This window comes from Poecilia reticulata, linkage group LG4 (assembly GCF_000633615.1).
Source record: "Poecilia reticulata strain Guanapo linkage group LG4, Guppy_female_1.0+MT, whole genome shotgun sequence".
Taxonomy (NCBI): domain Eukaryota; kingdom Metazoa; phylum Chordata; class Actinopteri; order Cyprinodontiformes; family Poeciliidae; genus Poecilia; species Poecilia reticulata.
In genome coordinates this window covers 20766152-20793906 of record NC_024334.1, presented here as the reverse complement: position 1 = coordinate 20793906, position 27755 = coordinate 20766152, and the positions used below count along the sequence as shown (strand labels likewise).

At 44.9% G+C, this 27755-nt stretch overlaps 1 protein-coding gene across 3 annotated transcripts; it reads left to right on the top strand.

Moving 5' to 3' along the window:
* Positions 1 to 879: 879 nt before the first annotated feature.
* prrc2c (proline-rich coiled-coil 2C) lies at positions 880 to 27107 on the top strand. Of its 3 annotated transcripts, none has more exons than XM_008407351.2 (34): positions 880 to 1257; positions 4646 to 4815; positions 5522 to 5696; positions 5827 to 5936; positions 6639 to 6764; positions 7751 to 8064; positions 8141 to 8220; positions 8349 to 8485; positions 8590 to 8677; positions 10097 to 10262; positions 10355 to 10961; positions 11033 to 11205; positions 12574 to 12826; positions 13056 to 13266; positions 13355 to 15820; positions 17588 to 17751; positions 17861 to 18015; positions 19143 to 19542; positions 19864 to 19949; positions 20035 to 20229; positions 20314 to 20571; positions 21200 to 21292; positions 21385 to 21486; positions 21574 to 21745; positions 22549 to 22776; positions 22853 to 22974; positions 23566 to 23720; positions 23805 to 24036; positions 24118 to 24228; positions 24311 to 24505; positions 24885 to 24985; positions 25357 to 25483; positions 26080 to 26322; positions 26411 to 27107. In XM_008407351.2, exons 2-34 carry the CDS (start codon positions 4701 to 4703, stop codon positions 26657 to 26659), a joined length of 8409 nt encoding a protein of 2802 aa, XP_008405573.1. In that variant the 5' UTR covers positions 880 to 1257; positions 4646 to 4700; the 3' UTR covers positions 26660 to 27107. The 3 variants fall into 3 exon arrangements, with proteins under 3 accessions (XP_008405573.1, XP_017159941.1, XP_008405572.1); XM_017304452.1 differs by having other exon boundaries at positions 8340 to 8485; positions 22552 to 22776; XM_008407350.2 differs by having other exon boundaries at positions 8340 to 8485.
* The last annotated feature ends 648 nt before the right edge of the window (positions 27108 to 27755 follow it).

The following is a 27755-nucleotide window of genomic DNA, read 5'->3' as shown; positions in this document are numbered from 1 at the left end:
ATAGCCAAAGGGGGAAAAAAATATATATATAAATAAAACATTTTAAAACCAAACTGTTGAAATTGTTGCAATATTTGCCTCTTCCAGAGTTAAGCAAGTGAAAGTCTGACAAATTTTTTTCTTATGTTTTGATGTCAAACAGAAAATAGCCAACAAGGTCTTTATGTTGTAAAAAAAAATATATATAAAGAAACACAAAAAGAACTGAAAACAATGTGTGCCCCAGTCTACCATTTTAACCTTACAGTAATTATCATTCTGCTTCATCAGTTGCTACATTTATTCATAAGGTTATACAGAGTTTACACTTGCTGTTTTTAAATCAAGTATTATTTTTACGTTTTAATTAATTACCTTTAATACATTTTCTGTATACATTTTAATGAACCTCAGCACACATCTCTGAGCAACAGCAACCATACACTTGAAGTTGATAACATTAAATTCCTTCAAGCACAGAGCTCTGATAGGCACCTTCATAAAGTTTTAGATGGGTGTTTTCTTCTTGGTGTTCTAGGTATTGAATCAAAAATCATAATGGGATTTATCATGCTTTGGGACAATGTCTTGGAGTAGGAGAGGGATTGTTGGGACAGACCTTCAAAACCAATACAATATATTTTTTGCTGATATTTTAAACTCTGTGTGATGTGCTTTCTACACACATAATCCCGGAAAAATACTATTTTTGCTTCACAATGAAGTGACAATAAATGAATTTGTTTGAATATGACTTTATTTTTATTTGAATGAGTGCTTCAAAGAGGAAGCTTACCTGATATGACAGCAAACGTGGCTAGCTAGACATGTTTGAGCTCCAACGCAGACCGTTGGAAGCTCTGAAGGGGGATAGCAGACGATAAATCTGGCAACAAACGTCTGCCATCTTTGATTTTTTTGGGGACAGGCCGCGGCGCGAGCGGGGCCTCACTCAACCAGAAAAACGGTCTGGCACGAGATAACGGAGCCACGGGACAACCGGGAATACAGCGCGCCGGCTCCCGCTTCAAAGGCCGAGCACACGAGGACAGACGGGGGGCTAGAAGCGTCGGAGCACGCACAAAGCAACCAACCCCCCCCTTTTGCATGTGGACAGCGGCTTGTTGGCAGCTAGCGACCAGAGCTAAACAGAGCTAGCCAGCTTTTGTAATCCGCCGGCCAGACAGACAGTCGTTCACCTCCGACCAGGCCGAAACCGGATTTTTAGTGGTGGACGCGAAACATTGCAGAGGACAAGGGACACAACGGCGGTGGCAGGTGGGTCTGCGTTTAACGCTGGAGTGTGTGGCTTCCCTGCTCTCTCTCGCTCACACACACACACACCGCACAGCGCTAGCTGGTTAGCATACGGACGGGCTGTGAGTGGAGGTGATGGCGACCAGTGAGGAAACGAAACTACGCTGAACGATGCGAGCTTGTGGCCTGCTCTGTTGCAGCACCACGTTCAGAACTCCACATGTCGGGTCGAGCTGCCGAGGACACTACAGCACCTTTTAAGTACAGCTTTTGTTGACTTAAGAGGTGGCATTTGCTTCTTTTCTGATGTATTTCTGGGGGAAGAAGGCCTGTACCCCCCTGCCGGTATGAGCCACCCACCCTGCCCGTTGTTTGACTCATAGAAAAGGATGTTGACCCATCAGCGGCAGTGGGTCTGAAAACCTAAAGAAAGCTGCTAAATGTACTTTGTTCAAGCAGCGAAACCTGTGGTTATTATTGGTTTAGATTGAATTGTGAGTAACTTATGAATTAAGTCAAAATGGCTTTTTTTTGGTGAAACTAGTAAATGATTTTATGGGTTTTGCTCATTCACAAACACTAATTAATGAGCAGGAAGCTGTTCAGGTATCGATTGAAGCTTTGCTTATCCATCGACTGGTCCGACATATGACGGGGCTCATGGAAAAGTATGGAAGTAGTTTCCCAGGTCTGGATCAGCATGGGGAAAATCAAAATGGGTTGAGGATTATTAAGCCTCACATTTTCCTAAAGTTGCATCCATCCATCTGAATACTCATCAGACTTTCAGCTCATCTGTACTGACATCCAGCCATCGATCTGACCCATCCATTCCTCCATCTGTCCAGCGATCCACCCATCAATCCACGCGTCTGTCCATCCGTCCATCTTTAAACCTGTCCACTATTCACTTCTCCATCCTTCTCTCAAATCGTCTGTCCTCCATCTATTCAGTCTGTCCATTCATATTTCCTTTCTGCTCCAACCTTTGGTTTGTCCAGACATCCATTTATCTTTTATGGTATTCTTTCATTTGTCATCATCTTTAATTCTTTCGTCCTGTTCACAGCGGATGTTTGCAGGTGCCAGATTTAAAGTTTGTTGCAGTAGCTTCATAAAAGTAAAAGTGTTTGCGAACCAGAAAGGTGAGGAGTCTTCTGAAAAATATGTGGGAAACAAGGATGTCTTGTTGGACAAGAGGGTTGATTTTTTTTATTTTTTATTTTTGATAAATGAATGTTCAGGAGTCATACTTTGACTTCTGACAAGAATCAGACATGGGTGAAGTCTGACTTTACGTTCTACTTTCTACACGTAAGAGGCGTTAATTAATACTTGTATTTGCACTTGTAAACTTCAAGATATCCACTTCTCTTTAAGGCTGACGAAACTATAGTTTCTTTGACTGGACAACCTGATTTGAACCACAGTAATTTGACATCATCTCCATTGCAAATCCCTCTTGACGACTGTACGGTCTGGAAAATCATGATGATTGCAAAGATGCGTATGCCTTCTTCTTGTATTTAATTGAAAAGGAGATTTGATCCTTGCTGTATCTGGTCACCGGAGCATTTTCTTTACACAAGATTTCAATTAGCAGTATAGGAAACCATTATCGTCAGGATGTTTGGTTGTTCTGCATCAGCGAAGGAGTAATTGTTTTAAAGAGCACGATACTCAACGGATGCCTGATTTGTACAGGTCTTTAATCTTAATCTCGAGCCGCACAGTCGCTCCTGCGTTTGCCGAGTTGTTGGATGGAGTTTGTCCGTCCGCACGGTAGAAAATGGCCATGATTAAGATGTTGCTCGATGACATCTGGCAACCACGGTTGCAGCTGAAAAGCCAAGACAGGCCGTCCTAATGCACTTGGAGACGGATCTGCGGACTTTAATGGTCCGTCTTTGTCCCGGTCTTCCTGTGCTGACCTTTCATTAGGGAGGAAATTAGTGAATTCCTCATGGGATTTACTCTGATTCACGCCTTTCGAAGGTGTTGCTTTCTGAATGTTTGATCCTGTCACCTTCGTGCCTCTCTGTCATTAGCAGTAGCTTGTACGTCTGCGTTTGCCCTTTTATTTTGTCCCTGAGATGAGTGATTTGTCTCGTTGTAAATTTCCACATCAAACCGTTTACTTTTCCGTCTTGCTTTTAGAGCATTTGGGTTAATTGGGATTGAGAATTTTGACTCATTGTTTATAGTAAAAAAAAGAAAAGTTTTTTGTTTGTTTTTTTGCACTTTTCCAACTTTATTTTAGCCCCCCCCCCCCATTTTGCATCACACACTTCCACTGATTGAAATATTAGCAGCAATAGTTTTGCTGGAAAGATCACAAGAAGATCAGTTGCATGTACTGCAAATTCAGTTTTATGCTTTTGACATTTTACTGACTGGTAACATCTGTTTGCTTTTTCTCTTGCTTTCCTCTCGCTCGCCGATTCCTGTTCCAGCCAAATTCCTTAAAAAGAAACTCCTCTGCAGACATTTCTGTTCCCGTTATTAAAGAGAGAGGTGTGAACGTAGTGGTGCTCGGACACAAGCTCTGCTTCTTTTCTGTTTGATAAGACGTTATCTGCAATAATATCAATCGTCTGTTGCTCAAAAAGGTGTTCCATAACATGATATAAAAGATGTAAACGGGTTTTTTGTTTTTTTTTCTGACCTTTTTCTTCCGTAGTTCCTCGTAAGAAAAGACGAGGACGAGTCGAAGCAGGAAGTCGCCTCGGCTGTAGCTAGAGTAAAATTATCTTAGTTTTAAATCACATCATTCCCACTAAAAAAAAACATGAAATTTTACTTTAAAACGGAAACGCAGCAATTGTTCGTACTACTGCTAAAACCATATACGGTTAGTTCAGTTATAATTTTGCTGGACCATTTGATACCCAGACTCGACCAGGCAGTCGGCTGCCTGGTCGAAGCTAAATAGGCCTTTTATGAATACGGTAACTTTGTGAACCGTTCTTTTTAGGGAAATGTTCCTTCTGCCTGTTAAGGAGCGAGTTCAAACATTTAGCCCTGACTGATCGAAGCTGTTGGGTCTTTTCAGCATAACACACACTTCAACTCGCTACAACGGTCACAAGGTCTGTTTCACCAATCCACTGTTAATAATAAATGACCTCTGTGTTGCTTGGGAAAGACTGCAGTCCCAAAATGTGCTTTGTCTCTTGTCTTAGACGATCCACATTTTTAAATCCGCATTCTGGACTCTGGGCCTTGCAACATTCCCTTCAAAGACCGTGTTTTTGTTTCCTTCCTGCTGTTAACATAAAACTGCAACTGAGTCAAATTCACCTTCTCTTGTAATGTCTGTTTAAAATCAGCAACAAAGCTCAATATTGTAAAAAAAAAAAATCTTCTGCTCCATTTGAGATGTTTTTTTTTCTTCTTCTTCTTCATGCAGGAGGCTGGTTCTGGGGGCGAGGCCAAAGGACCAGACTCAATGAGTTTCCAGCGAAATGTCAGAGAAGTCAGGGCAGAGCACCAAGGCAAAGGATGGCAAAACAAAGTATGCAACCCTTAGCCTTTTCAACACCTACAAAGGCAAATCTCTGGAGACCCAGAAAACTGCTGGTAAGAGTCGGCCGTCATTTGCTTTGTTTTAACTAAACAATGCTGGTTTTAACTAAGCCTGTTGCAATTAATCGCCTAAATGAAAATGAGCCCAATGATTTCCATTCTGACATTTTTTTTGAAGGGCAATTTTGTTTAAAGACTTCATGATAATTTTTTTAAATTATTTGATTGTGTGTAATCTTTTTTGCCTTTTTCTTTATTAGGGTTGTTGTGTTTTATTTAAAATGTCTTCCTGTTCCAGTGTGAAGATTTCTGTACAAAATCTGAGATGGTGAACTTGCATTATTATGCCATTATCTTTATACGAGTTGAATATATTGTCTCAAAACCACAATATTATTGTTTATCACAATAATTTCTAGGACAATTTAGCATCCAGCAAAATTTGCTATCGTGACTTACCTACTTATAACTAGTATAACTAGTGTTATACAGGAAATTACAATCAGCTTTTTGGACGCAGCATATATGATATTTATGTTGTCGAACCCTAAAGAGGAAATTGTGAAACTAGTTTTTTTTCGTAATGGATTTTTTTTATTTTTTTAATGTCCTGTTTTGTATAACTTAAGGTCAAAGAGCTTCAATTGGCTGATCAGTGATTTTTCATTTTGAAAGTCCTGTGTTGACCTTTCGTTTTCTGAAAACCGTGTGAAAGCTTCTGATATTGATGCTTTTCTTATGTCTGAAATGTTCCCTCCAGTGGCTGCCAGACATGGCCTCCAGAGTTTGGGCAAAGTTGCTGTCAGCCGGCGCATGCCCCCCCCAGCTAACCTGCCCAGCCTGAAGGCGGAGAACAAGGGAAACGACCCCAACGTCAACATCGTCCCCAAAGACGGCAGCGGCTGGGCGTCCAGAGCCGAGGCAGGAGACGAGAGGTACGCTTCTGTTTGCTTTGGTTAAAAAAAAAAACGGCTAAAAAAAGGAACATAGCTGATAATGGGGGAAAAAAATAAATAAAAGTCGGCGATTTAATTAAAAACTTAAAAATGCCATTATCTTCAACAGGCAGCAGGAAACGCCCCCACCCCAAAACAAACCAGCACCACTCCAGCCTCAAGAGCTCTCTACCGGGGGAAGCCGCTCCTGGGCAAACAACAAGCAGCCACAGCTTGATGGTAAATATTGTTCCCATCTGCTCCCAAAGTCTTATCTCTACTTAAAATAAAACTTTCTATGTTTCAGCTTCATCTGTTACTGTTAAACACAATACAAACTCTCCCCATTGATGAGATTTATTAAGACCGAATTTGGTAAATGATCTCAAATGTGACCTTTGGTTTAATGTTAGCAAAGTTTTTGCATAAGAGCTTCACACGCTGCCACTGCCATGTTTCCCCGTGGAGGCATGGTAATATGCACTACTCAGTTTCCCAATAATTTAACCCAAAAGTTGCATTTTTAGATCAGGTGACTGGACAAACTTCTCAGTTTCCTGGGTTTCCACTACATGACTTGTGGGAAATATTAAACTGGATTTCTTTTCAGTCACCATTCATTCATTAAGCCTTATTTCTTTAAAGTTTATGGCTGATTGTCTTCTAGCGGTTCTCTCGTCTGAGTCGTAGATCTCTCCAGATTTAGACATTAAGAGTTTTCTCTCTAAAAATTTTAACGTGTGCCTTTTGTTTGACATATTAATAAGACATACTTAATTCTGTGATTGCTGTGTGAAAAAGTTCAAAATGTTTACGTACATTTTGCTAATTCTGAATTAAAATGACTGATTTGTCCTGTTTTCTTTGGTTACAGCTTTCATTCACCTCCATAATCTGTAAAATTTTCTAACGATATGCTTTTTTTTTTTGTCGTTGTTGAAGGATCTCCTCGCGTAAGCACCCAGTTTCACCAAGAGTTTCCCAGCCTGCAGGCAGCTGGTGAAGCGGAGAAAGGCGATGGTCAAGATGAAGAGCCCTATGGACCAGGCCCAAGCCTCAGACCACAAAGTAGGGCCACACTCACACACATAAACACGAGGCTGTGTTGGACCAAATGGTTTAAAGAGGAAGCTTAGGGAAGGTTGGGGGAGAGTAACCCCCCCTTAGAGGGAATGTCTTCAAAGTTCAGTTTATGTTGTATTTGTAGCCCAGATGGAAACACTAAAGTTTTGTTTGAATCACCTTACAGAAGAAAAGTCTTTCATTCCTCCATTCCGCATAAACAAACTTTGGCTTGTACTGCAATTTATGAGATTTGTAATGCTGTCTTATTATGACTTTGGCGTTTTTGTTTGACTTTATTCCTTATGTGACGTTCAACAATCTCTCCGAAATTCTAAGGCTTGTTTCTAGTTGTCAGCTTTTGTGCTGAAGTTGTTTGTGGGAAATGATTGAAACACCAAAGTGGATGCTTTTGAGTTTTCAGGGCTTATTCCCGGTTCCATTGTCTTAGATATATGGTCCGTTTCGTTCATTCTTTACTTGCCCGTCTGTTAATTTTTCCATGAAATAGTTCATTGTCTGTTATCCGTTCATGACCTTTTATCAATGTTTACATTTTTATTTGTTTTTGATCCATCAATCTGGCCATCCTTCCTTTCTTTCAGACACTTCCATAGCAACTGTCAGGATAAAATTTAAGAGATCATGTATTATCTATCAAAGCAAAGTACTTTTTATCTGTATACCGCCAGATTCCATCAATGTGCAAAGATGTTCATTATTTAACTTTAAGAAGTACTAATGTAATGTAGAGACGCCATTCATTAATATTTTAATAGTTCGGTGATGCGCAGTTTTATCAATGCATTCTGCCACATCCGGCCCTTTGAGGACATTCGTGATCTTGATGTGACCCGGAATGAAATTGAATTTGACGGCTTTCAATTAAACCACACATTTATATACGTTTGAATGATTCCAAAGTCTGCTTAATGTGGCCCTGTCTCACAAACGGGAAATGTCCATCACCTCCCTCCTCCTTGTGATTTCAGACGTTGGCAGTTGGCGTGAGGGCGGAGGCAGGAATCTGAACAGTGCGTCCAGCCCCCCTGAGATGGACGCCAAGCCTCAGGAGGAGGGCAGCACGAGCCTCGGTACCTCCACGCCCCCCGCGGAGGCTGAAGAACCCGGCCGAAACGCAGCAGGTGATGCTCAAAGGGAGAAAAGGGAAACCCGAGAGAGGTTCCCCCCCCCTGCCGCCGTCGCCACCGCTGCTTCTCAGCCTAAACTCAACGGGGGGCAGCAGCCTCCTGCAGGGGTGCCAACCCACTTTGACCCGGCTTTCAGGAGCATGATGCCACCTTATGTAAGTCTCAATTTGGCAACAAAATCGGTAACTTTTTGTTTGTTTTTACCCTGTATGACAATGTTTGTTGTTGTAGATGTTCCATGCCTACCCGCAAATGTCGTTTGCCCCGGGACAGGGTAACTTCAGATACCCTGTGCCACAAGATGGGGGAAAGTGAGTTTTTTTCTATTCATTATCATTTAAATTACTTTTAATAGTTGCACTAATATGGCACAATTAATCTCCTGCTTGAACCAAAATATATAAGCTTGTTTCCGCTTTATCCTCCGTTGGATCCTCAGGGGTCCTCGTTCAGGCCGCCCCCAGCAGGCGCCCCCCCAGTCCTGGCTCCAAGACCCCGACAGACCCTCAATCATCAGTGCAACAGAACTGAAGGAACTCGACAATTTGGACACCGACGCTGATGAAGGCTGGGCAGGTCAGTAGCTCTGGCTTGGCTCGTTTTTACAACTCATTAACCACATTTAGGCAGATTAAAGATCATTTCAAGTTTTAACGGATTGCGTCCCGTGTGCCGTTCAGGAGCTCAGATGGAGGTCGACTACACCGAGAAACTGAACTTCAGCGACGACGAGGAAAACCAAGCTGCTAAAGAAAAAGGAGAAAACTGGTGAGGATTTGAGCCATCTTTTCAGTTTTATAGTTTTAAACTTCTTGAGCTTGCTTCTACCTGTAACTTCAGCAGCAGGTGCTTTAAAGAACGGAAAGCTTCTAGAAACTTGAATCTTTCTCCAACCTGGAAATGTGCTTGAGAATCTTTGCTAAATTGTATTGTGAGAAGAACAATGCAGTGAATTACAAGTCCCTCTCTGAAACTACAGTAAAAGCTTTTTTTTTTTTGCTGTCTAAATACTGGAGACAACTCACTGTTTGGTAATTAATTATTTTTGAGTTATCTTAACCATTTTCTAAGCTTTCTGGAGGGCTTTCAAATCTGTTTGTAAATGTGCGATTCTTTGATTATTATTTTTTTAGAGAGCATGGCCAGATTTTGATTCGACCAGTTTTAAACTTGAGTAGTATGAGGAGCAGCATCTGACATGAGAGAATGTCTGTGAAAGTCTTGTTTTAGAGATCTTCATGAATAATGCAACAAAATGTACCTAAATGTTCAGATGTTATTTCAGAACAACCCCTTTCTTACCAAAAATATAATTTAAAGAGGGTTATTGTGTTTTTTTTTTTTTAGCTTTGTCATAATGTTATTCCCTCATCAAAAACACACAGGGAGTGTTGCTTTGATTCCCTCATGCATGTTTGAGGAATCCTTGAATCTCCCGTGACAACCATTCAGGTCTGCAAAGCGTTTGCTCTCACTAAGCTGCACCTGTTTCCACAAAGCTCCTCCCTGGAGCTGCGGTCTCCAAGCCGAGCTTCCACCTCACAGAGCACACCTCTGCTCGGACTCCCACACTCAGCTCCTCCAGACTAGCCAGCAGCAATTGGCAAACATCTGATGGAACTGGGTGTCTGCTGAGCGCATTGTAGGAATTACTACTGAGTCCAACTCTCCCGAGTGTCTGTAACTGCGGAAGGCAGAGTGTTGGAAAGAGCAGTAAGTAGCCTCTTAAAGAGACGGAGGCCCAATTTCAAGGAGATAGATTTATTTTAGGTTTGATGTCTACAGCATTTTTATAACAATTGAAGCACACTTAATTACTTGATTGTGCTATAAAATGACACAAAGTGCCTGGAGCATGCACAATATCACTCTTTTAAAACATGTTTTGAACTTCCACACTGACATGGCTTTGTTACCCATAGCAATGACCCTGCTGTGATTTGGCACACAGAAAAGAGATGATGACCAATTACCAGCTCAGATCTTTGTTCATCACCCTAGAAATCTGCATATTTCACTAAATTGCTGCAAACTATAAAAACCTAAATGGGGTCTCAGGATTTTCCATAATTACCAGAGACTTTTCAGCCACAATATAAAGTTAATTGTGTGGTTGCATTTGAAGCTTCAGAGCAGAGATTGGTGAGAAGACTGTCTAGTTGACTGCTTCTTTAATGACATTCTAAGGGAGTGGATGAGAGCTCGAACATCGGACAATCAAGAAGGCTGGAAGGAGGGACCTGAAGACCGTGGGGGCTCCAAGACCTCCTGGGCCGACTGCGGTGATCCTAGAGCGCCCTCACCTGGCAGTGTGGGGCAGTACATTAAATCAGCTGCTTCACAGGACTACCAGGTAAAGCAGGTTTGGATTGCATGAACCCACCATGAGGTGCTCACTCCTCCTCAATGGTTTCTCACACTGTGTTCGTTTGTTTTTGTCCGTAGAGCGGCGCTCGATCCGTCGGCAGTGGCGCTCCACGGGGGAACAAGCCGCAGGCCGTCGCACCAGCAGCTGACGAGGATTCTGACGCTTGGCGACAGAAGCGAAAGAAGCAGTCCGAAGTCTCTGAGGCGGTAGAGCGAGCAAGACGGAGGAGAGAAGAAGAGGAGCGGCGCATGGAGGAACAGAGGCTCGCTGCTTGCGCTGAGAAACTAAAGCGTCTAAATGAAAAACACAGACAGGCCAACGAGGGCAAACCGGCCGTTGGCGATCAGACCACTAATGAAGAAGCGGGAGCTGCTGGGGAGGAAGTCCTGTCGGCATCTGTCCCTGCGTCCAGCCCTGTACCAGCGGTCCCAGTCCCACAGCCAGAGCTCCCAGTTGTTCAAGCTGAGATGGAGCGAATGGAACGAGTGGAAACAAATGCTGAGGAAGAGCCTGAGCTGGCCCGTCAGGCCAGTCCCCCCATCCAGAGACCTGTAGCTGTAGCCCCGGACCCTCCAGGCGACGGAGAGACCTCTCTGGCTGAGGTCGGACCCTTGGTGCCGGAGAACCAGACCGATCGGGCCGCAGCGCCCATTCGGGACTATTTCAACATGGAGGACAACAGAGGTAGGCCAAGTCCTGTCAGATGTTTTAATATCCTGATTCTTTCCTGGTCTTAGGCTGTGATGTGTTTGCAGTGGATGAGCCCCACCTGTCCCTGTCTCACATGGAGCCTCCTGCAGGGGACGAAGTCTCCGTCGCTCCTCCACAGTTGGAAGGAGAGGCGGCCGCTGCTATGCGTCCCTCTGTCATCTCAGGCTACTCCAAACAGTTTCAAAAGTCTCTGCCTCCGCGTTTCCTCAGACAACAGGTAAAACTGTCTCAATCGGCCGCACTGATTTCTTCAAGAAGATGCAGTTATGACATTTTTATTTGCTGATGGCTCAAGATGTGGAGAAGAGAAGCTGTTTTAAATTTATGGTCACAGGAACTTTCATGATTCACTTCTTTAATAATTCAAGAGGGTTGAGTGAAACAAAGTGATGGTGGATTTATTAGTTTTTGTTTAAGCTTCCATCCACAGATGCCAATTGTAACTGATTCCTCTTTGTCATTAAATACTAGAATATAAGATTATCATATATATATATATATATATATATATATATATATATATATTAGTTTTCCTGCAGTGAGTTATCAATGATTATATTAAGAACTGTGGGTGTGAGAACAGCTGCTGAAGAAAACATGATCTTATTTTAAAATGGTAAAGGCTGACATTTTGAAATCAACTTCATCTCATTTTAACTACTTTAGCATTGCATAAAAGATTTCCTTCAATTTATCACCTCACTGACACTGAAAAGCTTTGTTTCTGTATCGGATTATTCCCCATGCACCTAAAATCTCTTGACGCACCCCGCCCCAGCATTTCTATCCAGCAGCATTTGCAACCCTCACACAGACTCATTGGTTAATAATTAATGGATCGATTGTTCTCATACCTATCGTTTTCTGTTTGAGTAATCTCACTTGGGCGAGCGTTTTCTAACATCCACACTACAAAATAAGTAATAAAAGTATTTATGATTCATGCCAATATTAAATTGGGTTAATATCTTCAGTGACCGATATTCAGACTGCAATGTTGGTATTGTATTGGAAGTGAAAAAGCTGTAATGGAGCGCCCATAGTAGTAGCAGTACCTTTTTAAAAGAAAAAAAAAACAATCAGCAAAATGTTTGCATTGTAAGGGTGCAGCTAACAATCTCTTGCAGATTATTTTTACATGTTTGACCAGGCTTGTGAAGCTGTTGATGTATTTAAGTGAACTGTTCTGGACCAGAGATATCAAATAAATTTGTAATTCAATATTTATATGTGTGCATTTAAAAGCCAACGTTTTAAGTCAGTTTTGCTGTTTTTCTTTATCAATTTTTTACCGGCTGATGCTAAATTTCAGATATCGGCATTGGTATCAGAAGTGGAAAAAAAAAAAAACATCCAAAGCTTTCCCTCTTATTTACACATTTCTAAAATTATTGAGGAATTGTCAGATTTGTTGGATCACATTCATATGTTAACATAACTCAGCATTATTCAGTGGATTCCTACATTGTGTTGTTTATGGTGATCTAATCATTACAAGGAAAGCCTAATCTTCTTTACAAAAATTTATACGTGTCTGTCACTGATGAAAATGGATCAGTGTGTTGTTAAATCGTTGTCTCCCCAGGAGCAGATGAAGCAGCAACAATGGCAGCAGCAGCAGCAGCAAAGTGGAGGTACTGTGTCTCCGTCAGGTGGCAGCACCGTTGCAGCTTCCCAGCAGCAGCAGCACCGCTCCATGTATCAACCTATGGGCCCCCACCACCAGCACTTGCCCTCCATGGGGTTCGACCCCCGCTGGCTCATGATGCAGCCGTACATGGACCCCCGTATGATGTCGGGACGCCCCCCTATGGACATCCCTGCAAATATTCACCCTGGTGAGCGTAAATAAGTTTGGGGAAAGTGGTTGAAAAATGATTTTTACATAGCAAAATGCCACAATAATGAGATATTCAGCAAATTCACATAATTTTGATAATCCTGTTTTAAAGGTGTGTGCACAAATTGCTAGACGTTGAGCGAAGGAAAAGGCAGTCTGCCTTGTCTTAGAGTAATGATGTTTGTCAGATCAGCTGAGCAGATTTGCTCTGCTCTCAACGTTTTCAGGGCGAATGCCTCAGAAGCAGATTGTCCGCAGAGAACCAGGTGACAACTCCAGTTCCAGCTCCGATTCATTTGACCACCTGTCCCGACCAGTTCGAGACCATGGCTTCCCCTCTGACTCACGGATGGTATGGGGATCGGACCCATACCCTCCGTCAGAACCGTTGCCATCTGTAACTCCTCCAAAAGCACGTGAGGATAACAAGGAGCAACGGTATGGCAAAACATTTTACATTAGAGCTGTTAGTTTATTGTGACAGTGTGGTCAAGCTTGGTGAAACAGACTCTCTTCTTCTCTTCAGGATGGACTCTGGTTTGGATCTGGACAAGGGTCTGCCAGCTATTTACGCTCAGGATCACGGTGCGGTGGACTCAATGAAAAATAATTTCTTTCGGGACTCGGATTCCCTGTCTGCGTTTACTCAGGGCCCAGAGGATGTGCCGGGGCCTCTAGATAGGGCGCCCGTAAGCTTGGCCTTTGACGCCGATGAGCGAGGCCTGCCTAGTGGGGAGGAGGTGGAGGCCCTTGGTCATGCCATGCTCCAGAGAAGTGTCTCTCAGGGTTCCAGCCACTCCATTAAGCTGGATGAGCCCAGGTTTGACGGGTTACCGCTAGCAACAAAATCACTAGAGCTCCAGGACGCAGGGGAGCGGGCCGCTGATAAGCCCCAAAGCGAGCTCTACTCCCAGGCTGCCCTTACTAGCAACAGGGCGACTCCTCCAGCAGATGGATTACACAAACCGGAGAAGCTCCCTCTGCCAGCTCCCAGCAAGCAGAAAGCTGAGTTGCGTTGGGGCGGGAGATCCGGGTCTGGTCGCAGAGACGGACCGGGAGGAGAGAGACCTGTTCGCAGGTCGGGCCCCATTAAAAAGCCCGTCCTGAGGGACATGAAAGAAGAGCGGGAGCAACGAGAGGAGCGGGAGAAGCGTCACGAGAGAGGAGACAGAGGGGATAAAAGCGAGCGGTCCAAAAAGGATCAGTCGGCCAAAGCTCCGTCAGCAGCTGCAGTGGTGTCCGAAAGCTCTCGAGCTCAGAGCGATGGAAAGAGGGAACCCGCAGAGGCAGACGAAGCCCCGGCGTCCCACCATAGGGCCAGAGACTCTCAGCCTTCCTCGGGGGTTCCTACCTCATCCTCCCAGGAGGAGAAAGCGGACAAACTGCCCAGTAACGACAAGCATCCAGAACCAAAACTACCCAGTCGGAAAGAGTCGCATCTTCCTGCGCGTGCCTACAGAAGAGAGGAGAGGGAGAGGGAACGGGACAGGGATCGGGATCGGGATCGGGATCGGGACAAGGAGGCCGACAAGGAGAGGGAATGGCCCATTGACTCCAGTTTCAAAGGACGCGGGCGAGGGGAGTACTACTCCAGAGGACGGAGCTACAGAGGAACTTACAGCGGGCGCAGCAGAGGGAGTCGCGGTCGTAGCCGGCCGGAGTACCCCTACCGAGAGCCGCGCTTGCGCTCTGATTTACCCTCCGCTGGAGGCGCCGCTGCCTTTCGCAACAGGGAGGAAAGCGAAACACGTAGCGAGAGCTCGGACTTTGAAGTCATTCCGAAACGTAGGCGGCGGCGCGGTTCAGACACGGACTCTGAAAGCGAAGGCGGGAGAGAATCAGCCAGCGACACCGGACCTTCCGACCGGGAGCCAAGCACTAAACCTAGCCGTCCGGTAAGAAGAGATCTCCCCGGCGACGGGCGTTCAGGACCCCACAAGTTGAGCTTCGATCCGCCTCACATCGGTGAAAAAGGTGGAATGAGAGGGGATGACGACGGCCGGCCCAAACCAGGGTTTCTTCCCAAGGGGGAGCCTTCCCGGCGAGGAAGAGGAGGGTTATATAGCAGACGAGGCGGCGCAAGAGAGCGTGGCGGTCCTCGCTCAGCCCCCCTTAGAAGGCCAGGACCCAGAGACTCTTCCTCTCAGTGGCCTTCCAAACCGATGGAGACGTTCAGGCCGGAGGATGCAGAGTCTGCAACAAGATACAACAATCCCCCTACTGACCGTCGACCCCCGAAGTTGGAAGGAAAGAAATTTGGAGAGGTGGCTCCTCAGGGCAGCAGAGAGCGGCCTCGTCGATCTCGACCGGCCCGACCCCCAAGGCAGGACAAACCTCCTCGCTTCAGACGCTTGAAAGAGCGGGAGGCTGGCGTGTTGGGCACCGGAGATCCTGCTACAAGTCTTTCTGCGACATTGGCGTCTGTGCCCTCTTCAGCCACCCCAAGTTCTGCTCCCGCTCAAGCATCCCTCTCTCCAACAATGTCCAGAGCTCCAGGGACTCCTCTTACTGTGCCTGCAGAGGTGGCAGCCACCACATCTGCACATGACCAAACGTCTCCTGTCGAAGCCTCCCGGCCTGAGGCCAGCAGCCCCACCATCACCGCAGTGGGCAGCAAGTCCCCTGACCTGTCCAACCAGAACTCCTCGGATCAAGCCAATGAGGAGTGGGAGACCGCTTCCGAGAGCAGCGACTTCAATGAAAGGAGAGAACGGGAAGAGAGGAAAGGAGCGCTGGAGGCTGCCAACGAGGCAACCACCGCCACGGCCCCAGCACCCGCTCCCTCTCAGGGCACACTGACGCCCAATAAGAGTCCGCCGGACGGAGGTGTGACTCCGAAGCGAGAGGGGTCCCAGGCAGCCAAGAGGAGCTTCTCAAGTCAGAGGCCTACGGAGAGGCAGAATCGCAGAGGCAACAGCGGCGCCAAACCCGGCCGGAGTTACGCAGGAGGCAAGGGGGAGAGGAGAGGCGGTGGCAAGGCTGGCCGCAAAGGGTGAGTCTCAAACAAGGGGCCTCTGTTTGCTGTCGTCTGTGTTCTTCCATTAGCATTTGCACAAAGAAATTGACTCGATGAAACGGTGTGCCACAGACTGATATATGCAAACAATAAACCTTTGTGAAATTGGGCTACATGATTGAGATCAGCGCTGACTACCGCAGACCAAACCCAAACATCTGTGGGAGGGAGAATTTGATTGGAGTATTTTCTTATAAAAAGAAAAAAAAAAGAGAGGCCTGTCGCGATAAACGATAAATCAATTAATCGCACGATAAATTAAACCTATCAACCTCATTTTAATTATCGACTTTATTGTCTCTTCCTGCCTTTTTTTCTTTATTGATGACACTGAATGAAAAAAGGCTCAACTGACCCCTCCACTCTCCACTGACCCTCCCTTCCTCGTTTCCTTAGTGTAATGTCCAACTACACGAGTTGTCAGCCGACTGTCGGCCCATTTTCAAAACCTGAGACACCTTAGCCGACAGAAATCCTAGGTATAACGGTTCGATCGAGTTTGTTGTGCCGTGTGGTGTCCAGCCACTTGGGCACTAAATAATGGCTACAAGTCGTTAACTAATTTTTAAAATCGGGCATTAATCAATGCTTTACTAGAATCTACCTGTGATGCATGTGGCTAGAGTCAGCAAAGTCCTGACTGAATGAAAATCATTATAACCTGTCTATGTCACGTTAACAAAGAACAGCTGCAAACCTATCGCGTTTATCAACTGCAGTAGCAATTTGGCTCCAACTCCTTGTCATTTTTTATATTTTTTGCACAAAATGTTGAATAAATATTAATGTTGTTTCCACATATCATCTCAGATGTCCGCTGGATTTCAGGTTGCACTGTGTCAGCTGTTTGGGATTCCTCTCGTAATTTCCCCTCAGAAAGCACGGAGGAAAATCCACGCTTTCTGGTTAGCTACTTGTCACATTCAGCGTTGAGCTCCCAGTCGGAGAAAACCCCCGATTTAGATCGGAGCGATGATCGGTTACGAAATCACCAGCGACAATCTTAGATTGGCCAACTTTCTAAGATTTTCGTAAAGGGAAAATAGGGGCAAAAAATTGTGCATTATGAACTACTGCATTAGGTAGTCGGATGTGCCCGTCTTTTCTATTTAAATCTAGTGATTACTGAAGAGGAATATAGTATACAGACTTCATAATCTGCACTCTTTTGGTTGAATGCAGTATTTATTTCCATTTTGACTTTATCTTGTTTAGTTTTTATTCAAGTACGTTTTTTGTTCATAGAGACTGAAAATCCATTTTATTTTTGTTTTTGGTTGTTTTGTTTATTTAGTTTATCAGTTATAGTGTTACGTATTCTTTTGAAAATAAAGTGTATATCTATGGCAGGAAATAGCATGCATTATTACGTAATTTCCATTAAATCAGTGTCAAACGGTCTTGAAAAAATATTAATCGATTATCGCAATAATTTTTTAGACAATCGTCCAGCAAAATTTATCATGACAGGCCTAATTATAGAGCAATATTTGCATCTCCAGAGTTTATATAATATCTAATTATCTAATAATAATCCAAGATTTGGAACTTTTTACATTAAACCTGTTAATACTCTGAATCATATTTAGTGACATCTTATTTACTTTTTTTGCTTATTTTATTTTAGAAATTAGATGAGAGCAGTCCTAATACTTGGTGCATCATCATTCTACCAAAGTAAATTACTACTGTCCAAAACATTTACAGGTTTATCTTATTCTGAATCTTTTTTAATCTGAACAGCCCTCCAGCCCAGCAGAACTCTGACGGATCAGCCCCAACATCTGGAGGGACCTCTCAGCGGGCTGCCAAAGAGCAGCCTGCCCGACGCAAGGATGAGGCCAAACAGACTGCCAAGAAGCCAAAGGAGAATGCTCTTTCCCAGTTCGACCTCAACAATTATGCAAGTCAGTAAACACCGTTTTTCAACCGGCTCGTTCCGTTTACCAGTAAAATAAGCATGCTTTGGATGGATGGACACAGAAGGGCTAAAAGGCATATTTCTGTTTATTGCAGGTGTTGTGATTATTGATGACCATCCTGAGGTGACCACCACAGAGGATCCACAGTCCAGTGCCAACGACGATGGTTTCACCGAGGTCGTTTCCCGCAAGCAGCAGAAACGGCTGCAGGATGAAGAGAAACGCAAAAAGGAGGAGCAGACATCTCAAGTAAGGATTTCCTGAAATATTAAGAAATGTCACCTTCTAAAATGTCTGTATTTAAATTAGATTTCATTACTTTAATTGAAGTTTCCAGAATTTCTACTTTTCTTAAAGGATTTCTTTTTACTTTTTGTCATCTTTTCTTAGTTTATTTGTGTGGGTTTTTTTTGGGGGGGGGAGTGGGGGGTTAGGGGATTTCCTGACGAATCCCACTGAAAGAAGTAATCCATGCAAAAGACAAACATGGGCCTGTCACCGATTAAAAGTTTAAATTTGGGCTTTAAACATGAACTGTAGTTTGTAAAATTGGTCCTATTGAAATAGCCAAAAAGTACAAACATTTTTTGCTCACTAAGAATCAAAGATTACAAACTGCCTGAAAGAATCAATATTTAGTGTAGAGTAGGGGTGTCAAAGTCCTGGAGGGCCACTGTCCTGCAACTTTTAACTGTGCCTCTGCTGCACCACACCTGAATAGAATAATTTGGTCATTAGCAGAACTCTGGAGAACTGATCTACACAAGGAGGTAATTAAGCCATTTCATTCCAGTGTTTTGTATCTGTGGCACATCTAAAAACTGCAGGACAGCGGCCCTTCAGGACTGGAGTTTGACACCTGTTGTGTAGGGTAATGCAGTCAAGATTTGATAAATGTGAGTGTTTTGGATATTAAATGCATCACAGCTGAACTCGGGCTTAGATCCTTTAAAACAGTGGTCTCCAACCCTGGTCCTCCACTGCCCTGCAGGTTTTAGGTGTATCCCTGCTGCTGCACACCTGGGTTAAATGGACAGGTGATTAACTGGCTTCTGCAGCAATTGAAAGAATGCAAAGGAGGTGATGCAATCATATGAATCAGCTGTGCTGGAGTTCGGACTCTCAGAACATGCAGGACAGCGGTCCCTGAGGACCAGGGTTGGGGATCACTGCTCTAAAACACTGTTAATCCAGGTGTCTGAGTATTGTGTAGCTGTATAAAACCCAGCTAGGTATGTATTTCAGAATGCTGTAAAAAAAAAAAAAAGTAGTAAAAACTTTTTAGAAATGTCATTCTGGGAAAGTAGATGCAGAAATTTGTAGAAACCTTGATATTGTCATCAAGCCTGAAAGTAAAGTTGCTGCTTCTCCTTCAGAACTGGGGTAAGAAAGGCTCAGGCGAGAAGAGCAGAGGAAGCGGAGGAAAGCTGCCACCAAGATTTGCCAAAAAGCAGTCGTCCCAGCAGCAGCATCCTCAGCAGCCGTCACAGCAACAAGCGGCGCAGCCTCAGCCTCCTGCAGCCTCAGCGGCCTCTGCCCAGCAGCAGCCATTGGCTGCTTCTGCTGCACAGCATCCCCACCACGCTCCCTCACAACCGGCTGCTTCTCAAACTATGGACGGACCCCCAGCTCCTCTGCCCTCCATTTCCATGGCGACCGTGGAGTTCGCCTCAAAGAGCCTCCCCCCTGCGCCTGCACAGCCGCACAGTGCTCTCGGTACAGAACTGTGGGAGAACAAGGTGGCAGGCTCCACTGTCCTTACTGATGTCAAGAAATGTAAGTGTTGGATGAAAGTTATCGATTAGTGAGTTTATCTGAAGTTGATTTGTCTTATTGATCAACTCAATTTTTTTGCGTTTTGCTTTTATTTCACCACATCCTCGCGTTCGTAGCACATGAGAAGTTGACGCTTCTCCATTTTGCATCTCGGCTCAATGAGCTCTGTGAAACTTAAACTTGTCAGGTGTAAATATTAACTATTAAATGACAATCATAACTCGATTAATTGTTTGCATCTCTTAACTGTGAAGGTTTTACTTTTCTGCTGATAGGATTTATCAACTTAGCATGTGTGAAATGTTGCTTTGTTTATTCCAGTGGGCCCCATTAGCCCCCCACAGCCGCCCTCTGTGAGCGCTTGGAACAAACCTCTAACCTCCTTCACAGGCACCGTGTCGTCTGAGGTAGGTTGAATAAATAAGTTGGTTTGTTCTGACTGGTTCTTCCACCTGATATTCCTCATTAACGTGTCTCTCTGTCTCCCTGCAGGGTGGGAAGCCTGGTGCTGACGGCAGCGTGGAGTTGGGCATAGACAGTATTCAGTTTGGCGCCCCGTCGTCTGCAGGAAGCACCGACAGCGACGGAGGACCGGCGCTGTTGGAGACGGTCTCCGAAAGCAAACTGCCTGCTCCCAAAGAACAAAGACAGAAACAAACTCGAACCGGTCCAATCAAAACCCAAAAGGTAACCCTCAATTTCCAGGTGAATAATGTGGATTCATATCGGTCATCTGGCCCCTCCCTTAACATCTGACCTGTCTTGGTTAAGCTGCCCGAGATGGAGCCAGTAGAACCCAAGGAGTACAAGCCGGGTCCAATCGGTAAAGAGCGCTCTCTGAAGAACCGTAAGGCCAAAGACGCACGTGGAGCCGAGGCCGAAGGGATGGAGGGAGGAGTGACTGGAGGAGGGGTCAGTAGAGCCACGGACTCCAGTCCTCCCACCAGTGACACCACAGTGCCAGAACTGGGAGGGGACATTGAGGGGATGATCACAGTCCCCTCAGCAGAGTACACTAGCAACTCTAAGGTAAGTAGAGCCTCTGTTCACCTAAAATAATAAATACATTTAGGGTGCATTCACACCAGCCCCGTTTAGTCTGCTTTAATCAAACTCTAGTTCTTTTGTCCGGAAAGTTTGGTCTGATTGAGGAGATGTGAATGTGAAAGCAAACTCTCTCGGTCTCAGTTTGAATGCATATGTGGATGCAAGCAGACTGGAGACTACTTCAAAAGTAGGAAGCGAACTATAGCACATGGCATTCTGGTTAAATGCAACCAAAACAAACGCACAAGCCTGGCGCTAGTGGGAGAAATGACTTGTGGTCGTTTACCAAGGAGAAATCCTACAAAAGCTAAAAACTGATGCTACTTCATGTTTGTTTACATTTGGCAAAGAAGAAAGTTGTTCTCATGTCGTCTTCAGAGGTTTTTGTGATTTCCTTCAGTAGCTGTTGGTGCAACACAGGCGAGGGGGGTGAACAGGTCTTTCAATTAGTTTACATCGTTTGACCCAGTGCAGTATGAAAGCGAACCACACCGGTTGAAAATGTAACAATGTTGCAGCTTTGGTCCACGGTTAAACCAAGTCCACCAGATTATCAGGTGTGAAAACTTCCTTAAGTTATTGAATCTTGTTTCACTTTTTGTTCTCCCAGGAGTCTGTCACCGACTACACCGCCCCCTCTTCTTCTCTGGCTGACAGCGTTCCCACAGGAGGCAACAAAATGGAGGAGAGCTTAGTGGCTAATGTGGGTACAAATCCTTTTTCCTTCACACATTTTCTCAAAAAAAAAAAGTATAAATATTTCAGGTAGTGTATTGACTGCAATTTGTTTCCCAGGTTGCTCTCCCCCACTCACTGCCCCTTCCACGCAGAGAGACCCTACAGCAGAGCTCCAGCCTCAGCACAGTTTCTCCTGCTACTGTTGACCTAACACTAAAGGTAAGGCAATCGTTTTGGCCTCGACCAGGAAACGATCGGCTCTCTAATGAAATGTCACAGAGGACTCATTTTGCTGCCCCTCCTCAGATGGAGTCGGCTCGGAAAGCTTGGGAAAACTCCCCAAGTTTGGAGAAAAGCTCCCCAGTCACCTCCTCTTCCTCGCCCATCACTTCCTGCGCTTCCTCGTACTCGTCTTTCTCCTCGGCCTCCATGCCCCAGATCCCCGTGGCTTCTGTTACCCCCAGCACCTCACTGTCAGGTAACGAGTCCCTCACTTTAGGGCGTGCAGTGCCTGGTTAGTGGATTCAGATGGAGAACCTCGTCAGAGCTAAACACAGGGAAATTAGCTGGAAAACCCTAAACGTACAGCTAGAACTAAAGAAGGCCTGTACACTTGTTAGGAGAACAGTCTAGTCAAAGCCCTAGATCCCTAAATCTATTATGTGAAAATGAGTCTGAGCCAGAAGATCTGTAACCTTTAAAGCCTAAACATCAATTTTGTTCTGCGGTTTGCAAAATAAAACTCAGAGCTTCAAACGCCATATGTGAATTTTTAGACAAATATCTGCTTTAGTAAATTTCTTGTCATGTTTAAAAAAAGAAACGGTTTTATTTCTATTTTTAGGATTTAAAATAAATAAAAAATAGGAGGATATCTTTGTTTTTAATCATAGATTCCAACCTAATGACAAGGAAAGCCCATCCTTAAACATATAACTGGTACTTTTGGTGTCATTCCTTGTGATAATTCAATGCACATATTGCAGGAAAAAAAATAAGCTGTTAAATAGCTGCATTATTGCATATGTATTTAAATACTTTAACTGGTTCCTTTTAGTTTTTATCCAGTTACTAAAAGCTGTTGTGGAAGATCCAAAGAGCCGCTTGTGGCTCCAGAGCTGCAGGTTGCAGACGTTCTCCATCTGAACGACTGAACTTGAGCTGCTTTGTAAAATAGGCTGAGCTTTCATTCTGAAGATGTCCACAAAAAAAAAAAGCTTTTCCCTACCTGTAAAAAAATAAATAAATAAATAAAATTATGTATGCTGCCTCTTTTCCAAACAGCGGGCTCTGGTACCTACACCACCTCATCTCTCAGCACGAAGACCACCTCAGCCTCCGACCCCCCTAACATCTGCAAGGTGAAGCCGCAGCAGCTGCAGGGCGGGAGCCTGTCCTCCTCCACCAGCAGCAGCAGTAGCAGCAGTTTCTCCCAGCTCGGCTGCGTGCCCCCGCTCCTGCCCCAGCAGCAGCAGACGCCGCAGGTGTACGTCTCCCAGGCTGCAGCAGGTGAGAAACTACAGCTTCTTGAATGCAGTTTGCTGCATATTGGGTGCTTCTAGTGACCAGGTGATTGCCTGTTCAGGTTCTGCAGCTCAGATTCCAGCCTTCTACATGGACACTAGCCACCTCTTCAGTAACCCGCACCCCCGTCTGGCGGGGCCTTCGCTGGCTCAGCAGCAGGGCTTTCAGCCTGGCCTCTCGCAGGTGGGACTTTTATCACTTCACAGTTACAATGCCGAAATGATTAAGTGTGCTGAATCAGTTGTTAAAATAATCAACTAATTTAATAATCATTAACTGGAGCATACAGACAAAACTGCCCAACAAATGTATACATTTTCCATTTAAGATAAAAATAAAAATCTAACCTTGTCTGTAAATATGTTCTCAAGTTATCTCATATTAAGCACCTTGTGCAATCCATTTATTAATTGGTTCATCAAAAAATAACCAATTTTTTTCTCAAGTGGTTGAGCAGATTAGATTATATTGGTAAATCAAGCAGAAATGGTCGAGGTTTTCACATGTTGGAATTAGTTTTTTTTACTGCAGATGCATCCTTTGCTAAAGATAATTAAGCTTATACTGTAGTATTGCATTTCAGACACTAAAATATTAATTTTCTTTAAAAAAGGAACTGAATTATTTGCATCTTTTTATTATGTTTCTAATATTGTATAAAAAGGCTCGAGTGGTTAAACAAAACATCTGCAGAATGTGCCCTTTTTTTCCCCATCCAGAACAATCGATTATCTTTAACTAAAATAACTGAATGTAAACATGTTGCTTCCGTAGCCAACAGCAGTGCAGCAGATTCCCATTCCCATCTACGCTCCCCTGCAAGGCCAGCCTCAGCACCAACACACCCACCAGGCTCAGCTCGGACTCGGCACCGGTCCACCGGTTTCCCAGCCACAGGACCTGTTCAGCTCTTCGCTTCAGCCCTACAGGTAAAAACCCACTCCTCTCGAGTTCAGGCTCCTCCAGACTTGATCGTCTCTGTCCTCTGATCCCTCCGCTCCGTCCTCTCCCAGGTCACAGCAGGCGTTCATGCAGGGCAGCCTGTCTCAGCCGTCTATGATGGTCTCCGGCCCGTCCCTGCACAGCTACCCCGGAGTGCAAGCTCCCGAACTGGGCAAGCCTCAGTCCAGTCTGGCCTACCAGCAGCACTCCTCCACCCAGCACATTCCCATTCTGTTTGAGCCGCAGCTCAATCAGGCCTCAGGGATGGGAGGCTCCCAGCTCATCGACACCCACCTGCTGCAGGTAAACCTCGCCTTACTGTGTCGCAAAGCTGCTGCTGCACGTCGTCACGTTCCTCCACCTAAAGCGTTGCTTTCTGCTCAGGCTCGACAGAGCATGAATCAACATTCGAACATGTACTCGGGGCAGGTGCAGCAGCACGGTCAGAGTAGCTACTACAGCAACACGCAGTCTCCCAGCTCTGCAATGCAGCAGGTAATGCAGCTATAAACTGAACTGTTTGTCAGATAAGCTGCTACGTTTCTTTTCAGGTCGTTAATTTCTCTCTGTTCTGCAGGTGACCGTCCCTCTGCCAGGCTCACAGTTGTCTCTGCCTAACTTTGGGTCGGGGGGAGGTCAGCCCCTGCTGGCTCTGCCCCCTACTCCTCCCCAAGCCCAGCCTCCCAACATCAACCGGCAGCCCCCCGTTTCTCAGCCCTACCGAGGCATCATGGGTCCCAACCATAACATGATGCAGCCGCCGACCAGCAAGGTGCTGTGCTTTGTATGGGTCTCACCCTGCAGTGTCTGCACACCATTAAACAGTCTTTAAAACAATAAATTGTACTTAAATACATTAATCACTGGTCTTAAATGCAGGGGTAGAAGAACTATGTAATCTCTTTATTCCATGTTGTTTTGTTTTCTTGCAGGACTTCACTGTGGTAGATCTCTTCAGTGTGTTCTGTGACTCAATACAATAGCAGCTACTGCTAACTAGCTGCTAAGACAGCCCTGCTAGCTTTTTTTTTGTTTTGTTTGTTTAATCTCCCAAGTTTAAATTTATCAGTGAAACCTGCAAGTGCCCAAGTTTGGGCATCAGGTTAATGAGTTTCTGTTTTTTTTTTTTGTTTTTTTTTTTCTTTGTGCAGCTGGACATGGATCTCAAACTCTTCGGCAGCGGGATGGACGTGAAGCCAGGAACTCCTCCGGTCAGTGGCCGGAGCACCACACCCACCTCCAGTCCTTACAGGTAATCATCATTTTCCTGTGGATCTGGAGGATAGCACCTCCCTTGGACTCTTTTCATGAGTTCCCTTTCAAAATAAATGTCCATTATGAATTGTGTTTAAGTGATGGCCTGATCTGCCAAAAACACTGACCTGAAGTAGCTAGAGGCCTCACGTGATGCAGTTTTTTCTTCATCATTTTAGATGGTTTGTTTTAAAGATTGGAGGAAGCAGGTTTTTTATTTGAATTGTAATGTCTTTTACATGTAAAGAGAATAAAAATAAACTCAGTTCCTGAGCAACAGAGCCCTCACACTAGACCAGTGAAAGCCTTTCCTCTGCCTTTGTTTTGCTCTTTGTGTCACTGTAATGGTTTCCTGTCTGCTCGCTGCAGGGCCAGCTCCACTTCTCCCAGTAGCCAGTCCAGTAAGATGAACAGCATGCTCTACCAGAAGCAGTTCTCACCCAGCTCTGCAGGCATGAGAATGACTCAGCATTTCCCTGGCCAGTTCAACCCACAGGTAATGTATTAAATAATATGGATCAGCATATTTATGTGTTTTTTATTTGTGGGCTAGTTAAAAAAAAAAAGAAATGGAAATGATACTCAAGGGTTATGATTGACTGGTATATTTCCCCACCATATTTCTGAGGGCTTTAGCATCTCATGATACATTTGGTGTGTAGTACAAACAGTTAATAACCATTAAATTGACTTTTTATCTTCAGAGGTGGATTGCAGTCTGGTATTGTCAAAATAGAAATCAAAAATAAACACCTGCATAATTATGATTCTAAATTAAATTGATTGTGCAGAATATTATCTGCTCTTTGTAGCGTAGCAAGTAAAACAAGCTAACATGAGCACGGTATTTAGTTTTACCATCTGGTCCAGCAGAGCCTGATAACCTGCAACCTTTACATTCATAACATAATTTGATCATTTAGATTTAGTCCCATAATTCCTTGAGTTTTTGCAAAAAAAAAAAAAAAGCCAAACTTGTATTTCTTGCAAACAAAGGAAATATCTGATTGCTTTCTTTCAGCCAGCTGACTGGCAGTGCTCTTCACCACCTGAATCATTAATATCAGTTTTTTTTTTTTTTTTCTTTTTTAGATTCTGTCTCAGCCCAGCATCGTGTCTCCTCTGGTTCGCCCTCCTCACGCGAACTCCTTCGGTGGAGGCATTCAGCGCTCTCCCATGGGTCCCCCCATTTCACCCAACCTGAGCGGGGGCCTCATGCCTCACCCGCGACCTCAGCACCCGCAGCACAGTCAGCACCCTCCCCGAGGGCCTCCCGGTTCTTCCCTTCCACCCAGAGGCACACAGGCGGCTCTGAAGGCCGAGCAGGACCTCAAGGTGAGGCACTGCTGGTGATTTTATTTTTTTTTTAATGAAGCGTCGCTCTGTCCCAATTAGTTGATGCATTTCCTCGTTTCCTCTAAAGGCAAAGCAGCGAGCTGAGGTTCTTCAGTCCACTCATAAGTTCTTCTCAGATCAGCAGCAACTGAAGGCGCCTCCGGTCAGCAAGCCTCGGCTCGACCAGGGAGGAAAAGCTCCGCTCGACCCGGCGGCCTCAAACCACCAGGCCGGCGGCGAACGACCAGACGCAGACAAACCCCCCGTCTCCACGGCCAAGCCCATCCGAACTGGCCCCATTAAACCGCAGGCCATCAAACCAGAAGAGGGCAAATAAAGAGACGATTGAACATCTTGGATGGAAGAGAGACTCTATTCGCCCCTCCCCCCCCTCACCATTTCCACAATCACAGCCTCATATCAGCCCTGGAGGACGGTGTGGGGGAGGACAAACCAGTTGGTGTCACGAACAGGAAGCGCTGTCATATACAAGTGTAATCTTCTTCCTCCTCTTTCTCTCTCTCTCCCTGCCTCGCCTTGCTGCAGGCGGGGCGACTTTCATCACACTTAGATGCTGATAAAATTGCTGCTCAAGTTGTTCCATAGAAATCCACCGTCTGAGAGTTGGAGAGAAATCTGAGAATTGCTGCTGAGTTAGCCATTTTTATAGCGAATTTTAGTTCTCCCCTCCCCCCAACCCACCTAATAGCTTGAGACGTATTATTGGAGAAACATGTTTTTGTTTACAAGAATAAATAAATCAAATTTGTTTTCTTAAGATATCATTTATTGAAGCACACCTTCTTGTTTGACCTGTTATAACTAATCCAGAAAATTTTGTGCTGAACGGTTGGAACATGTTGCTGCAGGAAGACATGAAATCAGAAATAATGTCCTTTTGTTTTATCAGAATGGAAATGTGAAAATCTGCAGCATTTGATTGACTGTAATGATCGATTTCTTGATTTGTGAGCCTTCTGCTCCTGCCTTCTGCTCTCATCTCCTTACCTGAGAAGTGTGTGTGTGTGTGTGTGTGTGTGCGTGTGTGTGTGTGTGCGCGTTCAACGGGGAGGGGAAAAGCATGGCGCCGGACTCACGCGTGTTTTCTTTTAGCCAAAGGTTAAAACGGCGCAGAGGTGACATCAGAACCCTGCAGGGTCGCTCGTTCCCGCTGCAGCAGTTTGCGTGCAGGACGGAGTCAGTAACTAGGATCGTTTATTTACAGCTGCTCCGTTGTCGGAGCAGTCCTCCACACACACAACTTTGCACCGCTTTCACACCCATCCCAGTGTGGTCACACAAAATACTCATATACACACACCTCACTGTAATGAGACAAAAAAAGCATCCAGAGCTGCTGCTAATGACTGATTTCAGTGCCCTTAGCTAGTGTTTTAGCAGGACAGGGCTGTTTAGAGGAAATGAGGCAGAGT